The sequence below is a fragment of the Acinonyx jubatus genome, chromosome A1 (assembly GCF_027475565.1).
Source record: "Acinonyx jubatus isolate Ajub_Pintada_27869175 chromosome A1, VMU_Ajub_asm_v1.0, whole genome shotgun sequence".
Taxonomy (NCBI): Eukaryota; Metazoa; Chordata; class Mammalia; order Carnivora; family Felidae; genus Acinonyx; species Acinonyx jubatus.
Genome location: NC_069380.1, coordinates 193,250,533 through 193,270,695, shown reverse-complemented (window position 1 = coordinate 193,270,695; position 20,163 = coordinate 193,250,533). Strand labels below are relative to the sequence as shown.

The 20,163-nt window shown below is 35.8% G+C and overlaps 1 protein-coding gene and 1 pseudogene across 11 annotated transcripts in view; one reads left to right on the top strand and one right to left on the bottom strand.

The window, feature by feature from the left end:
• The first annotated feature begins 7,964 nt into the window (after positions 1-7,964).
• On the top strand, positions 7,965-10,797 carry LOC128315710 (protein phosphatase 1 regulatory subunit 12A-like; annotated as a pseudogene).
• Positions 10,798-16,158: 5,361 nt separating this feature from the next.
• LOC128310958 (zinc finger protein 300-like) overlaps positions 16,159-20,163 on the bottom strand; it is a 53,360-nt gene continuing 49,355 nt past the window's right edge. For all 11 annotated transcript variants that reach the window (XM_053200091.1, XM_053200072.1, XM_053200063.1 and 8 more), the window contains one exon: positions 16,159-18,230. In XM_053200091.1, the coding sequence (XP_053056066.1) occupies positions 16,687-18,230 (1,544 nt within the window). In that variant the 3' untranslated portion in view covers positions 16,159-16,686. The remainder of the gene's footprint in view (positions 18,231-20,163) is intronic.

Here is a 20,163-nt window from a genome sequence, read left to right as displayed (position 1 = left end):
AAGGGGAGGATTGTCAAAGGGTATATGGACATATCTCTAAAATCACAACGCTACATAACTTTCACACTTCGATTCAAAAAATCCACTTCCAAGATATATTTCAAAGATATATTGGCCAAAAAAAAAAAAGACAAAAAAATATGGTCAAAAGATTATTTATTACAATAATGTTTTTAGTATCAAAAGATAGCAGTTAACCAGACATCTACTAATAGAAGTCTGGTTGTATAAATTATGGTATCAACATAAAACAGTATTATTCATCAGTAAGAGAGACAGAAAAATCTCTATGTACTAAATTGAGTGATGAAATTCAGGATATAATGTTACAAGAAAAAAATGAAAAATTTATTACCATTTAGTTTTATAAAATGTGAAAATGAATATATATGCAGTCAATTGTCATAATTCATGTTTATGTCCTATATAAGGTTGTTGCAAACAGAATTAGTGAATAAAAAAAAAACATTGCTCCTAGGGGAAATATATAAATATATATACTTACACACACACATATATATTGGATATAATCTTAAACTGCAACTTCGTGAAGTTTACAACTTTGTGTAATTAAGATTATAATCTTATAATCAATTAATCCTGGTAAATTATACTTTATTTTACAAAAGAGAAAATTAGGTCCAGAAGCATTAAGTGACTTGCCTGAGGTGACTCCATTAACAGGTGCCAGAGTTGGATTCAGACTCCACCAGAGCGGCCCTAGAGCTGGAGGTTGTTACACTTCAGTACACTGCCCCTGCTATTTCCATCCTCTTGAAAGCTGGAACAAGAGGAAGAGTATCCCTTCAGTTCAGTCTCACATGGAAATGTGTGCATGAGGCAATGCAAATTTTTCACTCTGTATATGTCTGCTAATGACTGCAAAAGGACCACATTGATTTGGAGTTTATAAATCAATTTCAACAATTAGGTATATTTGCAGATATGGAATCTGTGAATAATGAAGATCAACTGTATGTATGTTTACCTGAAAAAAAGCAGGCAAAGAAAGAATAAACCATCAAAATATTATCTATAAAGGATGTTGTTAGGGGTGCCTGGATGGTTCAGTCAGTTGAGCATCCAACTCTTGATTTCAGCTCAGGTCATGATCTCACGGTTGTGAGATTGAGCCCCACATCTGGCTCTGTGCTGTGTGTGGAGCCTGCTTTAAGATTCTCTCTCTCCCTGTCCCTCTGCCCCTCCCCTGTTCTCTCTTGGGGGGGTGGGGGTGGGAAGTGTTGTTAGTTATCTACTGAAATGTAGCAACTTACCCCAAAATGTAGTGGCTTAAAACAACACACATTTATTGTCTCTGTGTGTCAGGAATCCGGACAAGGATTATTTGGGTCCTCTACTATAAGGACTCCCAAAAATCTATAATCAAGGTATTGGCTGAGGCTGGGATCTCATCTGAAGGTTCAAATGAGGAAATATGATTGTTGGCAGAATTCACTGTCTCAAGAATTGTCGAACGAAGGGCATTCACATCCTTACTGGCTGTTGAAAGAAAGCTACCCATAGTACCTTGCCATGTAGGACTCTCCAACTTGTGACTTGTATATTTAATGAGGCAGGAGAAAGAGTCTGTAAGCAAGACAGAAGTCAGTCTTTTATAACCTAATCACAGAAGTAGCACTCATTCAATGTTGCTATATTCCATTGGTTCAAAGCTACTTACTCATATGGAGGGTATTACAACAAAGGATATCTGGAGGTGGGAATCGTTGCCCATTTTAGATACTTCCTACGACAGGAAAGAAGAAAATAAGGTAGAGGGTACAGAGACAGTACCTAATCTTCTCTGAATGTACATGTTCTGTTGACTTAACTTTAGAACCTCAAATTTTTACATAATTATGAGGGGTGCCTGAGTGGCTCAGTTGACTAAGCATTGGACTTCAGCTCAGGTCATAATCTCATGGATCTGGGTTCAAAGCCCACGTCGGGCTCTCTGCTGTCAGTGCAGAGCCTGCTTCGGATCCTCTGTCCCCCTCTCTCTCTGCCCCTCCCTGCCTTGTGCTCTTGCTCCCTCTCTAAATAAACATTTTTTAAAAACTTACATAATTATGAAACAAAATTAAATTTTATAAAACAATCCCAAATTTCTACCTCTGGCCAAAGTGATGTAACAAGGAATGGATTACACTTTCACCTGAAACAATGGAAAAACCAGACAAATGTATGAAACAATGGTTTTCAAGTGATCCTCAAAGATGGGAAACAAATGAGGTAACCCCTTTGATTGCTCAGTTTACTGCCTTAAGAAAATTTACAGGACACAGCATAGGAAGGGGAGCCTAGGCAACAACCAGCAGACTCTCAGGGTTGAGGAGAAAGAACTAAGAGTACAGACAGACCAAGGAAGCTAGATTCACAGAGCAGAGAACCAAAGAGCAGAAAGTTGCACCAAAAGGAGAGCTCCAGAGCTTGCAGAGGGTCTATGTAAGTACTCATCAGAATATTGGTCAGTGTATGCATATAAGTAATCTATCAAAGTTTGGAAAAATAAACGCTTGAAATGAAGGAGAAAACAGTAACTGGGTGTCAAAAAAGCCAGGATTAATGCTCTTTCTACCAGCCAGACTGGCAAACTTCACTCTTCGTGAGGCATTGGGAAGAGTACTCAAAAGGTTCTGCCCCAATAGTGAAAGTAATTAGCTCTACACTAAAATCTTGCTCTGGTGCCGCCTAATAATCAGACTTGAAAGGATCAAGCTGTTTCCAAGTAACAACTGAACTGCAGAGAAAGGTTTACAAAACACTGGAATACAAAAATATCCAGCACCCAACAAGGTAAGATTCACAATGTCTTGCATCAAATCAGTAATTATCAGACATGTATAGAAACTGGAAAATGATACTCATAACAAGAAAAAGCAAAGAAAAAGAAAAGGGATCAGAATCGAAAAAGATACTGGAAATTACAGATCTGGATGTTAACAAGTTATAGTTCTTGCAGTCATTAGAAGGATAATGCAAAAATATTATGAACAACTCTAGCCTCATAAATCTGACAAGGTAGAAGAAATAGACCATTTTCACAAACACCAAAACTCAACCAAGATGAAATAGATAATCTACATAGTCCAAATTAAAACTGACTCTTAAGTAAAGACCTCACAAAAAGAAAAGACAATTTCACTGGAGAAATCACCTACATTTAAAGAAATAACACCGATTTTATACAATCTCTTCCAGAAAACACAAGAGGAGAGACTACATGCCAGATAATTTTATCAGGGAATTACCAAAATTGGTAATTCATACCAAAATGGTATGAATTACCAAAATCATACCAAGAGAGAAAACTACAGACCAATGTCTATCATGAACTTAGCCATAAAAATCCTTAACAAAATATTAGCAAACAAAATCCAACAATCTATTAATAGAATCACACACTATGATAAAGTGAAATGTATTCCAGGTATGCAAAGCTGGCTTAAATATGAAAATTAACCAATGTAACCCATTTATCAAAAAGATACAAAGAAAAAACGTGATTATATCAATCAACACAGAAAAATCATTTGACAAAAGTCCAACACTATTCATGACAAACACTCTCAGCAAACTAGTAATAGAGGGGAATTTATTCACCTTGATAAAGAGTATATACAAAAAAGGAAAACAGACCAAACATAATATTTAATGGTGAAAGACTGCACATTTCCTCCTTTAGATAAGGAATGAGGCAATAGTGTTTGCTCACTACTTAATTCAACACAGTACTGAAAATCCTACCCAACAAAATAACACAAGAAGACAAAATTAGAAGCATAGAGGTCAGAAAGGAAAGAAATAAAACTGATATGAATTACTGCCTTCATAGAAAATCCAAAGGAATTTACCAAAATTAAGCCTAAAACTTAGTGAGGTCAGCAAAGTTAAAGGATACAAGATCATCAGTGCATAAAAATCAATCACATTTCTATATGCTAATAATAAGCATAGGGAAATAAGAACATAACACTATTTGAATCAGTTCAAAGGAATCAAAACACTTGGACTTATACTTACCACATAAAGGATCTTTACGAAGAAAATTACAAAAGTTGTTGAAAGAAATCAAACAAATGAAGAGATATATCATGTCTATTGATTTGAAGATCATAACTTGTAAAGATGTTAGTTCTCCTCCAAATTGATCTATAGATTTAATGCAATTTCTATTAAAATCACAGAAAGCTGTTGTTGTTTACAAACTTAGACAAGGTTGTTCTAAAATCTGAATGGAAAAGGACAGGCCCTAGAATACTAAAGCAATCTTGATAATAAAGAATAAAGTGATGGCACAAAAACAGACACTCAGATCAATGGAACAGAATTGAGAACCCAGGAATGGACCTACAAACGTATAGCCAACTAATCTTTGACAAAGCAGGAAAGAATATCCAATGGAATAAAGACAGTCTCTTCAGCAAGTGGTGCTGGGAAAACTGGACAGCGACATGCAGAAGAATGAACCCGGACCACTTTCTTACACCATACACAAAAATAAACTCAAAATGGATGAAGGACCTAAACATAAGACAGGAAGTCATCCAAATCCTTGAGGAGAAAGAAGGCAAAAACCTCTTTGACCTTGGCCGCAGCAACTTCTTACTCAACATGTCTTCAGAGGCAAAGGAAACAAAGTAAAAAGCTTCTGCACAGTGAAGGAAACAGTCAGCAAAACTAAAAGGCAACTGATGGAATGGGAAAAGATGTTTGCAAGCGACATATCAGATAAAGGGTTAGTATTCAAAATCTAGAAAGAACCTATCAAACTCAACACCCAAAAAACAAATAATCCAGTGAAGAAATGGGCAAAAGACATGAATAGATGCTTCTCCAAAGAAGACATCCAGATGGCCAACTGACACATGAAAAACCGCTCACCACCACTCATCATCAGAGAAATACAAATCAAAACCGCAATGAGATACCACCTCACACCTGTCAGAATGGCTAACGTTAACAACTCAGGCAACAAGATGTTGGCGAGGATGCGGAGAAAGAGGCTCTCTTTTGCACTGCTGGTTGGAATGCACACTGGTGCAGCCACCCTGGAAAACAGTATGGAGGTTCCTCAAAAAATTAAAAATAGAACTACCCTACGACCTAGTAATTGCACTACTAGGTATTTATCCAAGGGATACAGGCATGCTGTTTCAAAGGGGCACATGCACTCCAATGTTTATAGCAGAACTATCGACAATAGCCAAAGTATGGAAAGAGCCCAACTGTCCACCGATGGATGAATGGCTAGAGAAGAAATGGTATATACATGCAATGGAGTATTACTCAGCCATCAAAAAGAATGAAATCTTGCCATTTGCAACTACATGGATGGAACTAGAGGGTATGATGCTAAGTGAAATTAGTCAGAGAAAGTCAAATACCATATGACTTCACTCATATGAGGACTTTAAGAGACAAAACAGATGAACATAAAGGAAGGGAAGCAAAAATAATATAAAAACAGGGAGGGGGACAAAATAGAAGAGACTCATAAGTATGGAGAACAGACAGAGGGTTACTGGAGGGGTTGTGGGAGGGGGGATGGGCTAAATGGGTAAGGGGCATGAAGGAATCTACTCCTGAAATCATTGTTGCACTATATGCTAACTAAGTTAGATGTAAATTAAAAAAAAAAAGTTAAAAAAGAATAAAGTGAAGGTGGGGCACTTCAGTGGCTCAGTCAGTTAAGCATCTGACTCTTGGTTTTGGGTCATGTCATGATCTCATGGTTCATGGATTCAAGCACCACATCAGGTTCTACACTGACAGTGTGGAGCCTGCTTGGAATTCTCTCTCTTCATCTCTCCCTGCTCCTCCCCTGATCTCTTTCTCTTAAAATAAATAAATAAACATTTAAAAACTTTTTTTAAAAAAAGAACAAAGTGAAAGAAATCAATCCCATAACTTCCATTCATCATTGTACTGGAAGTTCTAAATCAGTATAAGCAAAAAAAAAATAACAGATGCCCAGTTTGGAAAGGGAAAGATAAAGCAATCTTTATTTATAGATTTATGATTTTCTATACAGAAAACTTGATGTATTCTGCCAAAAACAACAACAACAAAAGGGCTATTCTTAGAACTAATCAGTAAGTTTAGGAAGGAAGGTTGTAGTATACTAGATCAATAAACGGTTTTATTTCCATATACTATCAACAAACGATCAGACTAAAATTTAAAATATCTACAGAATTTCTTTTAAATGTGAAAGACTTGTGGTAAGTCTGACAGAAAATGGAAACATTTATACATTGAAAACTAGAAAACAATGCAAATAGAAATGAGACTTAAATAAAAGGACTATGTCCTGTTCATGTGTCAGAAGCCTCATTATTGTAAATCTCAAACTGATTTAGAGGTTCAGTGCAATCAATTTAAATTGCAGCAAACTTTTGAGATGAAATTGACAAGATTCTTTTTTTTTTTTAAGTTTCATTTTATTTTTGCGAGAGATAGAGACAGCACAAGTGGGGGAGGGGCTGAGAGAGAGGGAGACAAAGAATCCCAAGCAGGTTCCACGCTGTCAGTACGGAGCCAGATGAAGGGCTCCATCTCATAAAACCATGAGATCATGACATGAGCTGAAACCAAGAGTCAGATGCTTAACTGAGCCACCCAGGTGACCCGAAATTGACAAGATTCTTAAAATTCATATGGAAATGAAAAGGTCTTAAGAATAGCCAAAAATCTTTGCAAAAAAAAATTTGTTTGAGGTCTAATACTACCTGATCTCAAGATTTATTATACACACAGCTACAATATCAAGACAATGTGGTATTGGTATAAAGATAGAAAAATGGGTAAATGAAATAATAGATCAGAAATAGATACAAATGATATAATAACAAATTTTCAACAAAAGCATTTCAGTGGGGGAAAGAATAGTGTTTTTAACAAATAACTGGATATCTATATTTTAAATTGAACCTTAATCCATTCTTCATAACATATAAAAAAATTAACTCAAAATGGACCATAACCCTAAATATAAAATCTAAAACTATAAAACTCCTAGAAGAAAATGTAACAGAAAACCTTTGGGACCTAGAATTAGGCAAAGAGTTCTTAGATAAGGACAATGAAAGCATGAACCACAAAAGAATAAATGAGAAATTGGACTCTGGTCTTCAAAAGACCCCACTAAGGGAATGGAAAGAGAAGCCACAGACTAGTGAAAGATATTTTCACATCATATATCTGTTAAACAACCAGCAGCCAAAATGTATAAAGAGTTCTAAAACCAAAATGTTAAAAACTGAGCAAAATATTTAAACAGACACTTCCCTGGTTATATTAATGGCAAAAAAGAACATACAAAGATGCCCAACATCATTAGCTATCAAGAGAATGTTAATTAAAACCACAATAGGATACCACTTACGCACCTACTAAAATGACTAAAATTTAAAAACTAGTATTACCAAATGTTGGTGAGGACATAGAGAAATGAACTTTTACACACTGCTTGTAGGAATGTAAAATGGTGTAACTACTTTGGAAAATAGGTGATTTCTTTTAAACATAAACCTATACGATCCAGCCATTCCATTTATAATTATCCAAGAGACTAAATATTAGGTATGTGTGTATACACCATACAATATCCAGGACGCGTGCATAGTTATACAGGAATGCTCACAGCAGCTTTGTTTGTAACAAAAACTGGAAGTAACTCAAATATCTATCATAGGAAAATGAATGTTCATACAATGGAATACAAATTAGCAAGAAAAAGGAAAGATCTCTTGATACACAACAAATTGGATTAAAATTCAAAACAATATGCTGAAAGGAACCAGGAAAAACAAATTTTCACTTTATTATTCCATTTATTTCAAACTGTAGGACATGCAAATGAATGTATAGTGGCAGAAAGCAGATCATTGGTTGCCTGGGTACAGGGTGGAGAGCAAGTGAATAAAGAGTCATTACCAAGGGGTAAGAAGAAGCTCTCAAGGATGGACATGTTCCTTGTCTTCATTGTGGTGACAGTTTCATTGGTATATACGTAAGACAAAAGTTACCATATTATACACTTTAACTATGTGTAGTTTATGGTATGTATTAAATTTAAATAAATTTTCTTAAAAAAAAAAAACCTCTTCACCATGTTTAAAATGCCCTACATTTATCTTTTTTTTTTTTTTTACATCAAATACCCCTTCTAATTCATTCCACTTTAGACATTCTGTTCTTCCCCACCTTTCACCTCAAGGCTTTTGAGAAAGCTCTTCTTACTAGTATACAGATTTATCACTACTCTCACCAATGGCCACAGCAAATAAGATTTAGATTATCTTCCCCAACTAAAAATACCTTTCTCTTCTGGTCTTTCTTAGTCCCAGTTTACCCACACCTTATAAACTTCCTAATATAATGAAATTTTGTAATATTATTCCACACAGGTTGTTAAACCAGTAAAACTGTTCATTCACCCTGTCATTGAGTCCTTCAACTAATATTTAGTGAATGTTATGTACTATGTACTCTTCTAGAGCTCGAGCCGTATCATTATAATAATGCAGCTAAATATTCCTGCTCCAGTCGTACTTAAATGCTAGCAAAGTGGACTGAGAGTAAATAAACAAATTATAACATGACAAAAATGCCATTAAAAAAGTGAAATAAAGCAAAGCGATGAGCAGTAACACTTGGGGGAGTGCTGTATTACATACAGAGGTCTGCTAGTCTTAGAGAAGTCTCACCTAATCAATCATCTATGAACACAGAGTCGGAATATACTGCAATTCTACAGTGATAAAATTATATAATAGTTACCAGTGTCTGCTCCTCAAGGCTACCAGAAGAAAGAAAATAACAAAAATTGGAGCAGATATAAACAACGTAGACAATAAAAACCAGTGAAAATCCATGAAACCAAGAGTTGGTTCTTTCAAAAGCACAACAAAATTGACAATTTTTTAGCTAGACTGACTTAGGAAAAAAAAGAAAAGATTCAAGTAAAATCAGAAACAAAACAGAAGGCATTGTAATTGATTTTACAGAAATAAAAAAGATTTTGGGTACTCTGAACAACTGCACACCAAAAAACTGGATAATCTAAATGAAATAGACAAATTCCTACAAACCCAAAATGTACCACGACGGACTGATAAAAGAAGTAGAAAATCTGAATAAACCTGAAACTAGTAAGGAGATTAAATAAGTAATAAAAACCTCCAAAAAAATAATCCTGAGGACAACTGCTGCCTGGCAGTGTCTCCTCGGCACCAGAGGTGAGGAGAGATGCAGACCATACCTCAATCCTCTTAGAGATGAAGAATTTGAATCCCAAAGAAAAGCAAGATCTAGAAAGCAAAAAACAGTCTAGAAAATCAACGCAGGGAGTGACACTGAAGAGGCTGAAAAACAATAAGTTGTTGTACCAGAACCAGAGAACAAGAATGAAGGAAATCAGGATAAAGAAGGATAAAGAAGAAAGGGAGCCTGAAACATCTAGAGAAGATGAATATAAACAAAAGTACTTCAGAACATACAAGACTTATCTGTGTTACAGACCAGAATCAACTTCAAGTTCAACCACTCTTCTTCACTGTCTACCATGAACAGTTCACTCTATGCTTCAAGTCAACTAAACAGGACAAATACTCCTGTAGGTATAACGTCTGTTCACTCCAGAGTATTAACAAAGGAAAATGAAAGACAGGGAGAAAAAAAAAAGGAACGAAGATGAATCACTACCTAAATCAATCATAGAATGATGGCAACAAGGAGAAATAAGATCTACAGAAGTTTAATATTGGAAATAAGCTATCAGTGAAAATGAATAAGAACAACAATCATATAGAAGAGGGATCTAATAAGAAAGAAAACTTAGATTCCATTTCTACATAAAAAGCCAGTCCCACATCAATTAGTGATCAGTGCAATGCCTTACTGGGATGCTTTGGATCACTTTTTTAAAAGAAAGAAAACTTTACAGTAGCAGGCTAGAAAAGGAGGATTCCTAACTTTAAGAACCTTTATGAACAAATTCCAGCTGAAAAGAAAAAGCTGAAAACATAGCTACATGATGCAAGTATGGAACTGACAGATCTTAAAATGCAGTTGGAAAAAGGCATCTAGAGATAAGAAAGATTTACTGTGAAGTCTCTACTGGAAATGGAAAAAAAGGAACAAAAAGCTTTAGAAAGAATACCAGAAGTAGTAGAGCTCAAATGCTACCAGACCTAAAAGCAGACAAATAGAAACTAAAGGATGAAAATAGGGCACTGGTCAGAGTGATAGGCAAACTTTCCCAATTAAAAAGAGAAACAGCAAGTAATGGAATTACATATTATAACCTAGTGGACCATAATCAACAGTCACTTGAAATTCTTGGAGACTATCATTTTCAGAGATTCTGCCACATGCCAACTTGGTATTTTTGTTTGCTTTTCTTTTCTTGTTTTGAGACCATTGTTTCACAGTAATGCAGCTGCTGAGAAGTTTATTTTAATGACTGAGAAAACTTGGTTTACAGGTCTAGGATGTAAAGAAAGTGCTCAAGGCCAGATCTTCCTCAGATATTTAACCAGTAAGCCTCAGTTGTACGTAAACACATTCACATCAACAAACACTTTGAGCTCTCACAGAAGACAATTATTCAACATTTTTGATGAGCCACAGTTTTGAATTTTTCAATATTTAATTTTTTTAAATTTTATACCTAGGTTTGGTTTTGTATTTTTCCTTTGTAACTCTCCATGTGCTAGACTCTTCCATATTTTCACAGCTTTTGTCATTTACAGAAAGAACACTTGCTCTTCTGAGATCATTGTTACGTATTAGGTGAATATTCTGTTGTCTCTCATTTAAATTGCTTGGTGGAACATTTGCTTACACTGTGCAATATGCATTTTCTTATGTGAATGCTTTAAATTCAGTTGAGATTAGGCTCTTTTAAGCCCTATTTGCTGCCTTCATTGGTCACTTTGCTTTATTAGTGTAGTACAGGATGTTAGATTCTGTAATCATCACATTTATCTTAGTAGGTACCAAGTGATGTTGTTTATATAAACAAGTGTGTTGCTTTGATTTTTAGACCACCACATGCCATGCTTGACTATTTTATTATTTCAAGTATGTGTTAATGCAAAGTAGACCACATCCATAATAGTGTTAAAAACAAAATTTGCTAACAAGGTAAATAAATACTTTAAATGGCATACAATAACGGTGCCTGGGTAGCTTAGTCAGTTAAGTATCCAACTCTTGATTTCAGCTCAGGTCATGATCTCACAGTTTGTGGGTCTGAGTCCTGCATTGGGCTCATGCTGACAGCATGATGAGCCCAAGAGCCTGCTTGGGATTCTTTCTCTCCCTCTCTCTCTCTGCCCCTCCCCTGCTCACTCTCTCTCAAATAAATAAACTTAAAAAAAATTTTTTTAAAGGCATACAATAGGTGGAGCCCTATGTTTACATTTTTCTACTTAAAGTGCTTTTACTTTTATTTTGTTTTCATTTCAGTGTTCAACCCCAATCAAAGTTGTTTAAGATACCTCTTCACGCTGCACATACCTAAATTAAGCTATGTCGAAAACTATTGGGTAGCCAAAGTAATGCTATGAAATTATTTGCAGAATTAACCTGTGATATTCTTTTTGAATCAGTGTTTCTGTTTTTCTTTGAGTAAATACCCAGTAATAGAATTACTAGATCACTGGGGTGTCTGGGTGGCTCAGGTGGTTGTGTGTCTGACTCGATCTGGGCTTAGGTCATGACCTCACAGCTCAGGGGATCGAGTGCCATTTCAAGCGGTGCTGTCAGCAGAGAGACTGCCTGGGATTCTCTCTTTCTCCCTCACTCATGCTCACTCTTTCTCCAAATAAATAAATATTTTTAAAAAAGAATTACTAGATCATGTGGTATTTCTATCTTTAATTTTTTGAGGAAATTCCATAGGGCTTTCCACAGTGGTTGCACAGTTGACATTCCCACCAAGAGGGCTTGAAGATTCCCTTTTCACCACATCTTCACCAACACTTGTAACTTTTTTCTTTTCTTTTTTTTGTCTTTTTAATACTAGCCAGATTAAAAAAAAAAAAAAAAAAAAGACCCAACTACCTGCTGCCTAGAAGAGACTCACTTCAGCTTTAAGAACATGGATAGGATCAAACAGGATGGAAAAAGTTATTCCAAGTAAATGGAAACCAAAAGTGATCAAAAGTAGGTATACTTGTATCAGGCAAAATACAGTTTTAAGTTAAAAATTGTAGGGGCATCTGGGTGGCTCAGTCGGTTGAGCATCCGACTTCGGCTCAGGTCATGGTCTCACGGTCTGTGAGTTTGAGCCCCACGTCAGGCTCTGTGCTGACAGCTCAGAGCCTGGAGCCTGTTTCTGATTCTGTGTCTCCCTCTCTCTCTGCCCCTCCCCCACTCATGCTCTGTCTCTCTCTGTCAAAAATAAACATTTAAAAAAAATTGTAGCAGAGACAAAAAGATCATTATGTATTGATAAAGGGACCAAGTAATAAAGAATATATAACAATTATAAATACACCTAACACCAGAGCACCTAAATATATTAATCAAACACTAACAGGTCTGAAGTGAGAAGTAGACAAAATATAATCATAATAGAAGACTCTGGTACTCCATTTTCAATAATGGATTGATCACAGGGAACCTGGCTGGCTCAGTCAGAAGAGCATGTGACTCTTGATCTAGGGATTCTGAGTTCAAGCCCGTGATGGGTGTGGAGATTGCTTAAATAAATAAATAAATAAATAAATAATTGATCAGGCAGACAAAATCAATAAGGAAACACTGAACTATACTTCAGATCCATTGGACCTAACTGACATACACAAAACATTGCATCCAACAGTAGCAGAATACACACTCTTCTCAAGGGCACACAAATATTCTCCAAGATAGATGATATGGTAGGTCAGAAACAAATGTTAGCATATTTAAGAAGACTGCAATTATACCAAGTATGTTTTCTGACCACAATGGTATGAAACTAGAAAGTAACAAGGAAAACTGGAAACTCACAAATAAGTGGGAATTACATAACACATACTGGAAATCAATGAATCAAAGAAGAAACCAAAAGAAATCAAAAGGTAATTTTAAAAAGCCCTTGAAACAAATGAAAATGGAGACACAATATACCAAAGCCTCTTGGTTGTAGTAAAAGTAGTTTAGGTAGTTCATAGAGATAAATGCCAACCTTAATAAGAAACAAAGATCCCATGGGCACCTGGGTGGCTCAGTCAGTTAAATGTCTGACTCTAGGTTTCAGCTTGGGTCATGGCATTAGGGTTTGTGAATTCAAGCCCTGCATCGGGCTCTGCACTGACATTGCAGAGCCTGCTTGGGATTCTCTCTCTCCCCCTCTCTCTCTGCCCCTTCCCTGCTCTCTTCCTCTCTCAAAATAAACGAATAAGCTTAAACACACACACACACACACACACACACATATCCCAAATAAACAATTAGCTTTACACCTCAAAGACATGGAAAAGAAGAACAAATTAAGACAAAAGTTAGCAGAAGGAAGGAAATAATGAAAATAAGAGCAGAAACAGAGACTAGAGAAACAATAGAAAAGATCAATGAAGCTAAAAGCTGGTTTTTTTGAAAAGATAAGCAAAATTAACATACCATTAGTTAGACACACACTATTGAATAAAACTGGTGAAAATGGACATTGTCTTTTTTCCAAAGAAAAAAAGGAGCAAAGACTCAAATAAATTTAGAAATGAAAGAGACATTACAACTGATATTAGAGAAATACAACATGCCATAATATCACTTAGAACAATTATGCCAACAAATTGGATAACGAAGAAGAAATAAATTGCTAGAAACATAGAATATATGAGACTGAATCATTCATAGAAAATCTTAACAGCCAATAATGAGTAGGAGACTGAATCAGTAATCAAAAACACCTCAACAAAGAAAATCCCAGGACCAGATGGTGTCACTGGTGAATTCTACCAAACATTTAAAGAATTAACAATCCTTCTTAAACTCTTACAAAAAACTGAAGAAGGGAGTACTCACAAACTCATTTTACAAGGCTATTACTCTGACACCAAAGCCAGGTAAGGGCACTACAAGAAAAGTACAGGTCAATATTCTTGATAAATACAAATGTAAAATCCTCAACAAAATAAGAACAAACAGAATTCAGTACATTAAAAGGGTCATACATCATGATTAACTGTGATTTATACCTGGGATGCAAAGATGTTTCAATGTATACAAATTAATAAATGTGATTCATCACATTAATGGAATAAAAGATAAAAAATCATCTCAATGCATGCAGAAAATCATTTGACAAAAATTTAATATTCTTTCACGATAAAAAAATTCTCAGCCAATTAGTCAAAGAATGTACCTCCACATAAGGAAGGCAACATATGGCATGCTCACAGCTAACTTTATAATCAATGGTGCAGCAAGCTTTTCCCCTAAGATCAGGAATAATACAAGGATGCTCATTCTTGCCATTTCTTTTCAACATAGTATTGAAAATACACATATTTCTAGACATGTTGTATTTTTCATGCCCCTGTAATTGATACCTTTAAATTTTCATTTTATATCTGTTGCATAAACTTTATTTCTAAAAATATTCTATACAGAAACCTTGCTACTTTCCATTTCTAATAATTAACGTATACATTTTCATCACCTATGCATACAATTTTGTCAACAAATGTGTTTTGTTGCTTTCCAATCATTATACCAATTTTTTTTTGCCTGATTTCCCTGACTAGGTCTTTCAATACAATACTGAATAAAACTGGTGAAAATGGACATTGCCTTTTTTCTAGACTTTAGATGGAAAATTTTCTATACACCAGTAAATATCAAATTTTCCTATATTTTATAGCCATATATAATATATATTATGTCATGATCAGATTAATGAGGTTCCTTAGAAAGTAAAAGGCAAAATGGAAGGCCCATGAGGAGAGAGAAACTTGGGTCTTTATTTTCCTTACATAATTTCCCTGTCACTATATTATCATTTCCTTCTCACAAAACTTCTGTATGTTCTGGAGACCCTGACTTTCCCATGCCTCCCCATAAGGGCCAGGTGAGGCCAACTTCCATCAAGACCTCTCAAAGTAGATCACTCCATGCTACATGCCGAAGGTTTTATTTCCCAGATCCAAATGGCCAATTATCTGCAGCATCAAACACATGTTCACAATGACACAAAGAATTTTCTCACACGTTTGCACATCTTTTTGGGGTATGCCATGTTCTCTGCAGAGGTTCCCATGCAAAGCCTTACTTCTCAGAGTAAACACTGGGGCCCTGCAGAGAAAGGTCAGCTAAGCAGGACACAGGGAGGAATCAAGTAGGAATTTTATTGCAGAAATCGTATTTAGCCACACAGGTCACAACATCCCTGCCACACAGGACTTGTCCCCGCCAGGATGCTCTCCTAAAGATTCTTATGGGAGCAGAACTGGCCCCACAACAAAGAATAAAGAAACATTTTAGAGATAGCAGGTGGGATTTTTATGTTCAGATTCATACTTACCCATGTAAGCTATGCCAGGCACATCTTCCACATTCCCTATCGGTTTTTCTCTGAGGACCACTCAATTCTCAGGAAAAAGAACTGGTGCTTCAGGGAGAGGGTAAAACAGGATCTGTGGTGGTATCACACAGGGTCTTTATGTACAAACACCATAATTTATATGCGCTTGAAAAATAAGTAAAAGTGAGGTCTCCATAACAGTATGCGTTAGGCCACCAGACACAAGAGCAGTGAAACGGACAAAGAAGAGAATAGGAAATCAGGGAAATCAGACACACAGTGTCTGGAATGCAAATCAAGTTTAAATGGGGACACATGGTTATCAGCAACCTCCTGCAAAAGAACAGAGAGGAAAGATAAAGGGGACAAATATGAGCTAAAAACATGTTCTCTGCCAGAATTTCATATATAGATGAGGGAACAGATACCATGGATGAAAAAAGGTTTCCCTGAAGTCACACAATCTGTGGGTAATGGAATAAGCATTAAAACCTATGACCATCTATGTCTTTCCATCACACCAAAGTCCTAGTGGAGAGGAGTAAGAGAAACAACAAGTGTCAATTCCAAGATCCTAGGACTATCCACTGACACAGACCAACTTATATTCTTTAAATGAAAAACAAAACACAACAAAAAAACCAAAAGACCACATTTATTGGACCTTATCAATCTATCTTTCCATCTATCTACAAGAATATATATATTTTTTTACATGTACCTTTACAGGAACAATCAAATCCTTCCCTCAAGCACAGTTTCTAGGTTGTGGCATCTTTTGACTCAAGTTTTCTTCATGTGCTCTATGGGGATTTATTTCACAGCCATAATTATGCTAAGCTAACATTAATAATATTACTACTGGTCCAATTCTTATTATGTAACATAATCACAAATATGTAACTTCAAAATAGATTGTATAACTTGTAATTAATTCAGTTCACAATCTCAAAAGTCTTATTTACGTGCCGTAGTGAAAATACCCATTATTTATATAACTGAGATGTTTGTATTATCTTTGATTAAAAAATAAACATATTAGAAACTTTATTTCATTTCTTAAATTTTACCAGTAAAGATACCCCCAAACTCATGAAATCTGTAAGTTTGTGGTATTTATTAAGGCTTAAGCAGATACTGAAGACTTTCCTGTGCTTAGTCCATTCTTACAATTTTGCCACTGTATGAATTCTTTGATGTACAGTGAGTTGTGACTTCTGGATGAAGGCTTTCCCACACATAGCACACTGATAGGGTTTCTCCCCAGTATGAATTCTCCGATGTACAACAAGGTCTGACTTCTGGGAAAATGCCTTTCCACATTCAGCACATATGTAAGGTTTTTCTCCTGTATGAATTCGCTGATGCCCTGGGAGGTGAGACTTCTGAGAGAAGGCTTTCCCGCATTCACTGCACACATAAGGTTTTTCTCCTGTGTGAATTCTCTGATGTCCAATGAGATGTGACTGCTGACAGAAAGCTTTTCCACATTCACTGCATTTATATGGTTTTTCTCCAGTATGTGTTCTCTGATGTATGATGAGCTGTGACTTCCGGGAGAAGGTCTTCCCACATTCAGTACATTCATAAGGTTTCTCCCCAGTATGAATTATCTGATGTATAATGAGTTCTGACTTTCTGCTGAAGGCTTCCTCACACTGAGTGCATCTATAGGGTTTCTCCCCAGTGTGAATTCTTTTATGTATAATGAGGTGGGACTTCTCACAGAAGGCTTTCCCACATTCAGTACATTCATATGGTTTCTCTCCAGTATGAGCTCTATGATGTATAATCAGCTGTGACTTCTGGGAGAACGCCTTCCCACACTGATTACATTCATAAGGTTTTTCACCAGTATGTATTCTCTGATGTATAATGAGAGGTGATTTCTGGGAGAAGGCTTTCCCACAGTCACTACATTCATATGGTTTTTCCCCAGAATGAACTCTCTGATGTATAACGAGGGATGATTTCTGAGAGAAAGCTTTTCCACATTCAGAACACTCGTAAGGTTTTTCCCCAGTATGAGTTCTCTGATGTACAATGAGATGTGACTTTTCACTGAAGGCTTTCCCACATGCACCACAATCATACGGTTTCTCTCCAGTATGAATTCTTTGATGTATAATGAGTTGTGACTTTTTTAGAAAAGATTTTCCACATTCAATGCATATACAGGTCTTCTCTCCAGTTTCAACATTCACATATTGAAAAAGAGACTGTTTATTGCTGATAATCTTTCCACATTGACTATCTTCACAGTGTTTCACTCCATTATGAATTTTTTCATGCTTAGAATAGGAAGAAATAGGTGTACTCCTACATCTAAAATTCTCAACAGTGTTTTTTCTTGCATAACCCCTATTACAACTGAATAAGTTTATATTAGGTATCAAGCTCTTTTCAAATGAGTCACATTTATACAATCTTTGTCCTGAAGCATCTAGGTCTATGCAGTCATGAAATATTTTTCTTGATGACTTATATGTATAACCTGATTCTTCAACAACTGTTTTGTTTTTGATGACCATGAATTGCCTGAGAAGTCTGTCTTTATTTTCCTGATGTCTCTCCATCTGGTCATCACCCTGCCAGACCTTAAAAATGGAGTATAGTGAAGGATCCCTTGTTACACTTTCCAATACCTCCTTATGGAAGGAAACATCTCCACGTATATCCAATTGAGGGTTGTCAAGTCTAGTCTCCCTCTCTGAAAGAATAAAGAAATAAAATCAAATAGATATAAAGATTTAGTAGAGGACAAAAGGGGTAAAAACAAATGAATGATACAGGACAGTCCAAGAGACAGAGAGCTGGGAAGGCAACAGGCCATTTAAAACATGTAAGTTTATCACATGAGAAATTAAAGATGGACTTGACTTCCAATAGTGGTGGCATGAGGTAGTTGAGGAATTCTTCCCAAAAAACAAGTACAAAAACAAATAAAATGATTTTTAAAAAAACAACCAATTCATGGTACAGAAAAACTACCAAAGGCAGGTCATAAGCTGAAAAGTGCTTATTCACCAAAAACTTCTTTCTTAGATAAGAATGGGGAGCTTGTGGAATTTTTTCTCAGATTTTCCCATCTCCCCCATCCCTAGTTTATGGGGCATTAAAAGATAACAAAAAGCCCCATGATATACGCCTTAATGCTGTTAGTAGAGCAGCTAGAAATTTAACAGGGGAATTTGGAAGTAAGAGTCAGAGAAAGGTTGAGATAATAAACTTTCTCTGTACCCCCACCCAAGCACTAAAATATGTGCGCAAAGAGACCCTAGAGAGCCCAGCGGTGGTTGAAAATTTGGAGACTTGCAAATTTGCTATACTTTTAAAGTGGTCTGACACATCCACAACTCAGGCAGCCAAGAGTGATGGCTTTTGATGTCTAATACAACCTCTGTCCATAACACAAGCTCACTTCTACTTTATGCAGATGAAGGGGAGTCTCTTAGAGAGCCAGGCTTAAACAAAAACTAAGCAAAGACATCAGCATTGACAGTCTATGGGAGAGACCGATGTCACAGTTTAAGACCAAGCAAGTTAAATGCCTCTAAAACAAAACAGAAACCCTTAGAAGGACCAGAAGAATCCAGACTACAACATATTAACGACAATACAGAATGTTCAACTAAAAATTGCTAGACATATAAAGAAACAGAAAACTGTGACCTAAACTAAGGAACAAAATCAGTCAATAGAAAGTGACTTTCTATAGGTATTGTATTTCATAAACAAAGATCCCAAAGAAGCTATTATAAACACATTAAACACGTTAAGGGAGAGGCGCCTAGGTGGCTCAGTCGGTTAAGTATCCAACTCTTGATTTTGGCTCAGGTCATGATCTCACGGTTTGTGAAACCAAGCCCGGCACTGGGCTCCGTGCTGACAGTGTGGAGTATGCTTGGGATTCTCTCACTTTCTGCTCTTCTCCCACTTATGTGCACTCTTTTTCCTTCTCAAAATAAATCAATAAACTTAAAAAAAAAAGTTAAGGGAAAAAAGGCTAGGGAATGGGTGAATATGCAATTTTAAAAGAGAAAAAAAGTATATAAAGATATTAGTTTGACTATAAAAAGGCAGAAAGAGGAAATTTTGAGTATTAGAACTTTTTTATATCATGACTGTGTAGTTAAATTACTCTATGCCTAACATTTACTCTGTGTAGGTTAAAACATAAAAGAACCAAATGAAAATTCTAAAGCTGAAATTAAATTTCCACCAGCTGGGTCATTAGATTTGAGAAGCAGAAAGCAAAATCCGAATCCATAAACTTGAAGATATCACTAAAAATTAACTAATTCTACGAACAAAAAGAAAAAAATATATAAAAACAAACAAACAAAACTTCAGAAATCTATGATGTAATATTAGGCATTCCAGTATAGGCGGGATTGTAGTAGTAGGAAGAGGGAAGAGAAAGAGGCAAAAAAAAATTAGAAAAATGCCTTTAAAATCATCTAATTTGATGAGAAACATTAATTTACATATCCAAGTAATTCCATAAACCACAGGTAGAATACCTAGACAACTAGTCACGTCAAAATTAAGTTGTTGAAAACTGAAGACAAAAAGAAAAATCTTGAAAGCAGCAAGAAAGAAAAAGTGAATGACAAATTCAAAAATACTAAAAACAAGCAACC